This window comes from Panulirus ornatus, chromosome 46 (assembly GCF_036320965.1).
Source record: "Panulirus ornatus isolate Po-2019 chromosome 46, ASM3632096v1, whole genome shotgun sequence".
Taxonomy (NCBI): domain Eukaryota; kingdom Metazoa; phylum Arthropoda; class Malacostraca; order Decapoda; family Palinuridae; genus Panulirus; species Panulirus ornatus.
This window is the reverse complement of record NC_092269.1, coordinates 41,763,094-41,774,750: the sequence shown is the minus strand read 5'-3', so window position 1 is coordinate 41,774,750 and position 11,657 is coordinate 41,763,094. Positions and strand designations below refer to the sequence as shown.

The 11,657-nt window shown below is 40.2% G+C and overlaps 1 protein-coding gene across 7 annotated transcripts in view; it reads right to left on the bottom strand.

The window, feature by feature from the left end:
* Positions 1-295: 295 nt before the first annotated feature.
* LOC139763308 (protein AAR2 homolog) overlaps positions 296-11,657 on the bottom strand; it is a 33,884-nt gene continuing 22,522 nt past the window's right edge. For all 7 annotated transcript variants that reach the window (XM_071689328.1, XM_071689326.1, XM_071689330.1 and 4 more), the window contains one exon: positions 296-1,878. In XM_071689328.1, the coding sequence (XP_071545429.1) occupies positions 1,618-1,878 (261 nt within the window). In that variant the 3' untranslated portion in view covers positions 296-1,617. The remainder of the gene's footprint in view (positions 1,879-11,657) is intronic.

Here is an 11,657-nt window from a genome sequence, read left to right as displayed (position 1 = left end):
TTGCTAAAGGTGACTTTTCAAGTGAAGTGTACACTTGAGCAGGTGGAGTCTGGTAACATCTACACATATAAACACAAACACATACACACACACACACACACACACACACACATATATATTCTATATTCAGTTCAAAGTTCTCGAGATATCAAACTTTACTAAAAGCATAGATTTTTCTAACCCTACAGTTTTTAATATCTTTATTACTATGATGAAAAATTGTTTGTAAACTCATTAGTGGTTCAATGAGGTTCAGCTTTTTTCCCCCCATTTTAAGGTAATTTACATATACAAAACAGGTCAAGTCATGTACTATTTTGTTAATGTTTACAAATGAATTTCCATAAGTATGCTTTGTTTCTTAGCCACTTGTTTATCTGATATCTACATCCACATAGTTTTTCTGTGTAAATTGCTAGTCCAATCTTAACAGTGTCAAAGAATCTACTAACATGGTTAGCTAGGACTAGTTTTGTTACTATGAATCAGTATATCCTATCCTGTGAGGAAGACTTAGTAAGAAAACAAGAGATCAAACAGAGATTACATCTTTGTATAATATTTTTATGTTTGCATGAGGAAACAATAAGATGTAGAAATAGGATAGATTTATAAGTGCTTCAGGAGCTTCTGGTTGAATACTGAAGTGTTTTAAGAGGAGTGCAGCACAAATGTGAATGCAATGAGTCAATGTGAGAAATTAATATTACAATTCAATGTAATTCCATGAAGTTAGGATGTAAAAATATGCCAGTTGAGAAAAAATAATCCTCAAAAAACAAACAGTCCTGATTGTTTCAGCAATGCTTCTCATAATTCCACCTCTTTATGAAAATCTTGCAAAATCATGGGTAACTGACATGACATGATATAAACAGATCTATGGCAAAATATATTTTCAAAGGAACAGCATTCTCATATCTCTATTGGATCAATTAACCAGTCCTTTGAAACAGACAGATGGCATAATTCACTTTTTATTTCTTTAATCTGAGGAAGCAATGGAAAGGAAAGAGTTACTGACACATCCTATCAGCATGAATGCTTATATTCCTTTAAACATGATAATGCCTATATTCCTTTAAACATGATATCAAAGTTGAACCACTGTAAGATAATGGAGGCATTATAATCTGCTAGACCTTATCCCTAATTGGTGGAATTCAAAATCTGATTCAAAAGGAAACAAAATCCTCAAGCTTTAAATACATAATTTCTAGTGAAACTGACTAGCTTTTAACTTATTACTGACTCAAGTCAAAACAAAACTTCAAACTGTGCATTATTTATTGTAGGAGTGACAGCATAATAAAGTAAATACGACTGCATGTGATGGATATGTCATCAGCATTCCCATGAACAATTCTGTGTATTTAGTAACTGTCACTCTATATCTCTAATTTCTTAATGAAAATTTTCAACTGCTTTCCTCTGAAATCTGTATGAAAGTCATGCATTCTGGAGACTGAATTCCAAAAACCATCAAGACAACACCAGTGAAGATGAAAAAGATGTGAAAAAATGAAATAGAGGAAACGTTATAAAAATTTATCATCTACTCAGTCATTGATGAAAGGTGTGACAAATCAGTTACAATATGATGCAAGCAGAAATTCATTACGCAGAGCTCATAGGTTTACTTCTGTCAACTGATGCATTTTCAGTTTCTACAATAATCGGAGCATCTTCTCCTTCATCCACTAAGTTCAGATTCCACTTAAACTTTTCGGTAATGTGGACCTTAAAGCGTTGAGCCTTCTTCACTAAGTGTGTAGGAAGAGAGGAAGTATTGTCATTTACATTAGCAAAAAGGGTTGTCAGTGCTGCAGCCAAAAAGTTGTTGCTCTCAACAATATCCACAAATAGATCTTCTGGGACCTGTTAATGAAGATGAAATCTAATTAGTTTATATATCTTGCACAGCAAAACATAAAATTATACCCATATATCAGAAAAGAAATTCAACTACCAGTCTCATAGTAAGAATCACACACTTTATCCCTTGCACTGTTAATCCTGGGAGCGTTGAAGAATGTTTGGAAGGCGAGAACGTTATCTCAGAGAGCAAAAATGGGTATGTTTGAAAGAACAGTGGTTCCAACAGTGTTATATGATTGCGAAGCATGGGCTATAGATAGGGTTGTGTGGAGGAGGGTGGATGTGTTGGAAATGAGATGTATGAGGACAATATGTGGTCTAAGGTGTCTGATCGAGTGAGTAATGAAAGGGTAAGAGAGATGTGGCTGAGAAAGCAGAAGAGGGTGTATTGAAATGGTTTGGTCACATGGAGAGAAAATTTCTTCATATTTTTTATTATACTTTGTTGCTGCCTCCCATGTTAGCGAGGTAGCGCAAGGAAACAGATGAAAGAATGACCCAACCTACCCACATACACATGTGTATACATACACGTTCACACATGCACATATACATACCTATACATTTCAACTTATATATACATACACAGACATATACATATATACACATGCACATAATTCATACTTGCTGCCTTTATTCATTACCATCACCACCCTGTTGCATGAAATGACAACCCCCTCCCCCCTCATGCGCATGAGGTAGTGCTAGGAAAGACAACAAAGGCCACATTCATTCACATTCGTTCTCTAGCTGTCATGTATAAGGCCCCACAAAACTATGAAAAAAATATACATGTAAATGATCCCTGTGGCAAGGGGTGAAAGAATTGTACCTCCATATTCCCTGTGTGTTGTAGAAGGCAACTAAAGTGGTGGGAGCAGGTGGCTGGAAACCCATCCCCCTGAATTTCAATTTCTAAAACTAAGAAGAAGCCAAGTAGGGAGTGCTTATCCTTCTTAAAGGCTTAGGCTGGGTGTCAAAATGTGCATGGATGCATCCAAGATGAAAAGGGAAGAGGTACAGATACCACATTTGAGGAAAGAAACTCGGACGTTCTGGCTCTAGGTGAAACAAAACACAAGGATGTCATCAGTTTTCATGTAAGAGACTGGGTATTAGTGATGGGTAATTCAATGTGAATTATCTCTATCCCTATGGATCATCTAGTCTATAAATGGTAACATAGAAATATTTTCCAATGGCAACACATTTAAGTTTAGAATAAAGAGAAAACTCATCAATGTTTGTTCATATATTCATTATCACTCAGCTCAACATGACAGAATTAAATCATCATCATTCCAGTCGATGTTCCTTCAGGCAGTACATGCAGTCTGGAATTTACTAATGATGAGTTTGAGAAGATATACTCCATTGTATCCAAGTTATAGTACCCTAGATCTTTCATTGATATTCTTATTATTATTTATTATACTTTGTCGCTGTCTCCCGTGTTAGCAAGGTAGCGCAAGGAAACTGACGAAAGAATGGCCCAACCCACCCACATACACATGTATATACATACACGTCCACACACAGTACATATACATACCTATACATCTCAACGTATACATATATATATACACGCAGATATACACATATAAACACATGTACATAATTCATACTGTCTGCCCTTATTCATTCCCGTCGCCACCCCGCCACATGAGATGACAGCCCCCTCCCCCCGCATGTGCGAGGGGTAGCGCTAGGAAAAGACAACAAAGACCACAGTCGTTCACACTCAGTCTCTACCTGTCATGTATAATGCACCGAAACCACAGCTCCCTTTCCACATCCAGGCCCCACAAGACTTTCCATGGTTTATCCCAGACGCTTCACATGCCCTGGTTCAATCCATTGACAGCACATCGACCCCAGTATACCACATTGTTCCAATTCACTCTATTCCTTGCACACCTTTCACCCTCCTGCATGTTCAGGCCCCCATCACTCAAAACTCTTTTTCACTCCATCTTTCCACCTCCAATTTGGTCTCCCACTTCTCCTCATTCCCTCCACCTTTGACACATATATCCTCTTTGTCAATCTTTCCTCACTCATTCTCTCCATATGACCAAACCATTTCAAAACACCCTCTTCTGCTCTCTCAACCACACTCTTTTTATTACCACAAATCTCTCTTACTCTTTCATTACTCACTCGATCAAACCACCTCACACCACATATTGTCCTCAAGCATCTCATTTCCAGCACATCCACCCTCGTCCGCACATCTATAGCTCATGCCATGCAACCATACAACATTGTTGGAACCACTATTCCTTCAAACACCCATTTTTGCTTTCCAAGATAACATTCTCGACTTCCACACATTTTTCAATGCTCCCAGAACTTTCACCCCCCTCCCCTACCCTGTGACTCACTTCCGCTTCAATGGTTCCATCCGCTGACAAATCCACTCCCAGATATCTAAAACACTTCACTTCCTCCAGTTTTTCTCCATTCAAACTTACCCCCCAATTGGCTTGTCCCTCAACCCTACTGTACCTAATAACCTTGCTCTTATTCACAGTTACTCTCAGCTTTCTTATTTCACACACTTTACCAAACTCAGTCACCAGCTTTTGCAGTTTCTCACCCGAATCAGCCACAAGCGCTGTATCATCAGCGAACAACAACTGACTCACTTCTCAAGCTCTCTCATCCACAACAGACTGCATACTTGCCCCTCTTTCCAAAACTCTTGCATTCACCTCCCTAACAAACAAATCCATAAACAAATTAAACAACCATGGAGACATAATGCACCCCTGCCGCAAACCAACATGCACTGAGAACCAATCACTTTCCTCTCTTCCTACTCGTACACATGCCTTACATCTTCGATAAAAACTTTTCACTGCTTCTAACAACTTACCTCCCATGCCATATATTCTTAATATCTTCCACAGAGCATCTCTATCAACTTTATCATATGCATTCTCCAGATCCATAAATGCAGCATACAAATCAATTTGCTTTTCTAAGTATTTCTCAAATACATTTTTCAAAGCAAACACCTGATCCACACATCCTCTACCACTTCTGAAACCACACTGCTCTTCCCCAATCTGATGCTCTGTACATGCCTTCACCCTCTCAATCAATACCCTTCCATATAATTTCCCAGGAATACTCAACAAACTTATACCTCTGTAATTTGAGCACTCACTCTTATCCCCTTTGCCTTTGTACAATGGCACTATGCAAGCATTCCTCCAATCCTCAGGCACCTCACCATGAGTCATGCATACATTAAATAACCTTACCAACCAGTCAACAATACAGTCACCCCCCTTTTTTTTTAACAAATTCCACTGCAATACCATCCAAACCCGCTGCCTTGCCAGCTTTCATCTTCTGCAAAGCTTTTACTACCTCTTCTCTGTTTACCAAATCATTCTCCCTAACTCTCTCACTATGCACACCACCTCGACCAAAACACCATACATCTGCCACTCTATCATCAAACACATTCAACAAACCTTCAAAATACTCACTCCATCTCCTTCTCACATCACCACTACTTGTTATCATCTCCCCATTAGCCCCCTTCACTGATGTTCCCATTTGTTCCCTTGTCTTACGCACTTTATTTACCTCCTTCCAAAACAGCTTTTTATTCTCCCTAAAATTTAATGATACTCTCTCACCCCAACTCTCATTTGCCCTCTTTTTCACCTCTTGCACCTTTCTCTTGACCTCCTGCCTCTTTCTTTTATACATCTCCCACTCATTTGCATTATTTCCCTGCAAAAATCATCTAAATGCCTCTCTCTTCTCTTTCACTAATAATCTTACTTCTTCATCCCACCACTCAGTACTCTTTCTAATCTGCCCACCTCCCACGCTTCTCATGCCACAAGCATCTTTTGCACAAGCTTCTCTAAATACATCCCATTCCTCCCCCACTCCCCTTATGTTCTTTGTTCTCACCTTTTTCCATTCTGTACTCAGTCTCTCCTGGTACTTCCTCACACAAGTCTCCTTCCCAAGCTCACTTACTCTCACCACTCTCTTCACCCCAACATTCTCTCTTCTTTTCTGAAAACCTCTACAAATCTTCACCTTCACCTCCACAAGATAATAATCAGACATCCCTCCAGTTGCATTTTGCATGCCTATCAATTAACACGTAATCCAATAACGCTCTCTGACCATCTCTCCTACTTACATATATATATACTTATGTATACCTCTCTTTTTAAACCAGGTATTCCCAATCATTGGTCCTTTTTCAGCACATAAATCTACAAGCTCTTCACCACTTCCATTTACATCACGAAACACTCCATGTATACCAATTACTTCCTAAACAGCCACATTATTCACCTTTGCATTCAAATCACCCATCACTATAACCCGGTCTTGTGCATCAAAACTACTATCACACTCACTCAGCTGCTCCCAAACACTTACCTCTCATGATCTTTCTTCTCATGCCCAGGTGCATATGCACCAATAATCACCCATCTCTCTCCATCCACTTTCAGTTTTACCCATATCAATCTAGAGTTTACTTTCTTACACTCTATCACATACTCTCACCACTCCTGTTTCTGGAGTAGTGCTACTCCTTCCCTTGCTCTTGTCATACAGTTTTTTTTTTTTTTTTTTTTGCTTTGTCGCTGTCTCCCGCATTTGCGAGGTAGCGCAAGGAAACAGACGAAAGAAATGGCCCAACCCACCCCCATACACATGTATATACATACGTCCACACACGCAAATATACATACCTACACAGCTTTCCATGGTTTACCCCAGACGCTTCACATGCCCTGATTCAATCCACTGACAGCACGTCAACCCCGGTATACCACATCGATCCAATTCACTCTATTCCTTGCCCTCCTTTCACCCTCCTGCATGTTCAGGCCCCGATCACAGAAAATCTTTTTCACTCCATCTTTCCACCTCCAATTTGGTCTCCCTCTTCTCCTCGTTCCCTCCACCTCGGACACATATATCCTCTTGGTCAATCTTTCCTCACTCATTCTCTCCATGTGCCCAAACCATTTCAAAACACCCTCTTCTGCTCTCTCAACCACGCTCTTTTTATTTCCACACATCTCTCTTACCCTTACGTTACTTACTCGATCAAACCACCTCACACCACACACTGTCCTCAAACATCTCATTTCCAGCACATCCATCCTCCTGCGCACAACTCTATCCATAGCCCACACCTCGCAACCATACAACATTGTTGGAACCACTATTCCTTCAAACATACCCATTTTTGCTTTCCGAGATACTGTTCTCGACTTCCACGCATTCTTCAAGGCTCCCAGAATTTTCGCCCCCTCCCCCACCCTATGATCCACTTCCGCTTCCATGGTTCCATCCGCTGCCAGATCCACTCCCAGATATCTAAAACACTTTACTTCCTCCAGTTTTTCTCCATTCAAACTCACCTCCCAATTGACTTGACCCTCAACCCTACTGTACCTAATAACCTTGCTCTTATTCACATTTACTCTTAACTTTCTTCTTTCACACACTTTACCAAACTCAGTCACCAGCTTCTGCAGTTTCTCACATGAATCAGCCACCAGCGCTGCATCATCAGCGAACAACAACTGACTCACTTCCCAAGCTCTCTCATCCCCAACAGACTTCATACTTGCCCCTCTTTCCAAAACTCTTGCATTCACCTCCCTAACAACCCCATCCATAAACAAATTAAACAACCATGGAGACATCACACACCCCTGCCGCAAACCTACATTCACTGAGAACCAATCACTTTCCTCTCTTCCTACACGTACACATGCCTTACATCCTCGATAAAAACTTTTCACTGCTTCTAACAACTTGCCTCCCACACCATATATTCTTAATACCTTCCACAGAGCATCTCTATCAACTCTATCATATGCCTTCTCCAGATCCATAAATGCTACATACAAATCCATTTGCTTTTCTAAGTATTTCTCACATACATTCTTCAAAGCAAACACCTGATCCACACATCCTCTACCACTTCTGAAACCACACTGCTCTTCCCCAATCTGATGCTCTGTACATGCCTTCACCCTCTCAATCAATACCCTCCCATATAATTTACCAGGAATACATACATACATTAAATAACATACATTAAATAACCTTACCAACCAGTCAACAATACAGTCACCCCCCTTTTTTAATCAATTCAACTTCAATACCATCCAAAACTGCTGCCTTACTGGCTTTCATCTTCCACAAAGCTTTTACTACCTCCTCTCTGTTTACCTAATCATTCTCCCTAACCCTCTCACTTTGCACACCACCTCGACCACAACACCCTATATCTGCCACTCTATCATCAAACACATTCAACAAACCTTCAGAATACTCACTCCATCTCCTTCTCACATCACCACTACTTTCACTGATAAATCCCTAAATTTAGCAAGGAAATCATTTCAATGAGTTAAATCCAAGCCTCTCCTTGATACCAAAAATATTTTAGCACTCCCTCTTCGTTGCTTAAAACCTTTAATGTAAATGCAGCCTTCAGCAATAACAACACAATATAGAACATCTTTAATAAAAAACACCAGAAAATTCTACAGGCTGTGTTTACAGAAAACCTTCGAAAAATTTTAATATGTTTTATGTTGGGCAGACTTGTAAGGATTTTTATGTTACACTAAAGTAACATAAGTATAGTATAAGATAAAGACAAGGCTCAAATGCTTTGTTTGGTCAAAAATTATGACCACTGTACTGAGTGGAGTAACACCAATATGGTTATCAACTGTAACTCCTTTACCACAAGAAGTATCACTGAATCTTCTAATATTAATTACACAATGAATTGTAACATTAATATTGGTGAAGGTCCATACAAACTAAACAGCTTTGTCATAGGCTAAATTTATAAACAGTTCCCTTTCTTGTCCACAAAATAAAAATCTTATGACAGGCATGATGCCAGACCCAAAAAACACCATCCAGAAAAGCTTATTTACTGATGGTGCCATAGCTACGTCTCTTCCTTGTACACTGATCGACTGTTCTAAGTCTCCTTTCTAATTCTTCTATCTCCCCTGATGAAGTGATCATTGCATGAAAGTGCACTTGGGAACTTAACATGCTTCATTTTTCTGTGGTTTTATATGTATACCAGATCATGCTCACCACTGTGACCTCTTACAACATAAGAACATGTATCTGAGTAAGAGAGATGGTCAGCGGGCATTATTGGATTACGTATTGATTAATGGGCATGTAAAAGAGAGACTTCTGGATGTAAACATGCTGAGAGGAGCAGCTGGTTGGATGTTTGATCACTATCTTGTGGAGACATGAGAGAAAATTTGTAGAGGTTTTCAGAGAAGAGGAAATGCTGTCAGTGAGAAGAAAGTGGTGAGAGCACATGAGCTTGGGAAAGAGACATGTGTGAAGAAACACCAGGAGAGCTTGAGTGTAGAAAGGCTAAAGGTGAGAGTAAATGAAGAAAGGAGAGTGGGTGAGGAATGGGAGGTATTTAGGGAATCAGTGGCTGACATGTACAAGAGATGCATAAGACATGTAAAGGGGGGCAGATTAGAAAGGGTAGCAAGTGGTGGAATGAAGAAGTTGCTAATGAAAGATTAAAGAGAGGCACTTGGGTGGTATTTACAGGGATGAAGTGCAAATGACTGGGGGATGTATAAGAGAAAGCAGCATGGGGTCAAGAGAAAGGTGCAAAGGTTGAAAAAGAGGGCAAATGAGAGTTGGGGTGAGTGAATATTAGTGAACCTTCTCAAAAATAAGTTGTTTTAGAAGGTAAATAATGTGCAAAAGATGAGAAAACAAATGGGAATATCTGTGAAGGGACAAAAGAAGAAGTGATAACAGGTAGTGATGAAGTCAAGAGGAGATGGTGTGAGTATTTTGAAGGTCTGTTAAATGTACGTGATGACAGAGTGGCAGATGTAGGGTGTTTGGGTCAGGGTGCTATGTGAAGAAAGTGTCATGGAGAGTGGTTTGAAGAGAGAAGAGGTAGTGAAAGCCTTGCACAAGATGAAATGAGGCAAGGTGACGGGAGTGGATGTTACTGAAGGTGAATCTATTAAAAAAGGAGTGACAGTGTTGTTGATTGGTTTGTAAGGTATGTATGGATCATGGTAAGGTGCTGCCTGAGGATTGGTGAAATGCATTTATAGTGTGGCTGTACAGGGGCAAAGGGATAAAGGCAAATGATTAAACTACTGAGGTATAAGTTTGTTGAGTATACGTGGTATGTTGTATGGTAAGGTACTGACCAAGAAGGTGAAGAAATATACAGAGCATCAGATTGGGGAGGAGCAGAGTGGTTACAGACATGGTATAGAAAGTATGGATAAGGTGATTGCTTTAAAGAATGTGTGTGAAAAGGACTCAGAGAAATAGATGGATTTGTATGTGGCATTTATGGATCTGGAGAAGGCATATGATGGGGTTGATAGAGATGCCTTGTAGAAGGTCTTAAGAATATAAAGTGTGGGAGGAAAGTTGCTAGAAGCAGTAAGAAGTTTTTATCAAGGTGTAAGGAAGAGTAGGAGAGAGAATGGTTCCAAGTGAAAATTGGTCGGCAGCAGGAGTGTGTGATGTCACCATGGTTGTTCATTTTGTTTATGGATGGAGTGGTGAGGGAGTTGAATGCAAGAGTCATGGAAAGAGGGGCAAGTATGCAGTCTGTGGGGGACCACAGGGCCTGGGAGGTGTGTTAGTTGCAGTGGTTTGAGTGTGAATCTGTAGCAGTTCATGAAAAAGTTTGTTTGAGTGGAAGGAGAAAGTCGAGACAGCATGAATAAAAGCAAGGATATCAGGTTTAGCAGGATGAGGGGCAGGTTTGTTGGGGGGGGTGTTTAAATGGAGAAAAACCAGAGGAAGTAAGTGTTTTAGGTACCAGAAAGCAGACTTGGCAGCAAATGGAACCATGTTAGTGGAAGTGAGTTGTACGGCAAGGGAGGGATTAAAGATTCTGGGAGTGCTAAAGAATGTGTGGAAAGAGAGAACATTATGTGGGAGGACAAAAATGGTTATGTTTGAAGGAATAGTAGTCACAACAATATTATTGGATGCAAAGCAAGGTCTGTAGATAAGGCTGTTTGGAAGAGGGTGGATGTGTTGGAAATGAAACGTTTGAGTGAATTATTTTATGTAAACACCTTACCTGAGGATTGGCGGAATGCTTGCATAGTGCCATTGTACAAAGGCAAAGGGGATAAAAGTATTCTATTATTTATCATACTTACTTTGTCACTGTCTCCCGCGTCAGCAAGGTAGCACAAGGAAACAAACAAAAGAATGGCCCAACCCACCCACATACACATGTATATACATATACGTCCACACACAGTACATATACATACCTATACATCTCAACGTATACATATATATACACACAGAGACATATACATATATATACACACAGACATATACATATATACACATGTGCATAATTCATACTGTCTGCCCTTATTCATTCCCGTCGCCACCCCGCCACACATGAAATGAAAACCCCCTCCCCCCGCATGTGCGTTGGGTAGCACTAGGAAAAGACAACAAAGGCCACAGTCGTTCACACTCAGTCTCTACCTGTCATGTATAATGCACCAAAACCACAGCTCCCTTTCCACATCTAGGCCCCACAAAACTTTCCATAGTTTACCCCAGACACTTCACATGCCCTGGTTCAATCCATTGACAGCACGTCAACCCCAGTATACCACATCGTTCCAATTCACTCTATTCCTTACATGCCTTTCACCCTCCAGCATGTTCAGGCCCCAATCACTCAAAATCTTTTTCACTCCATCTTTCCA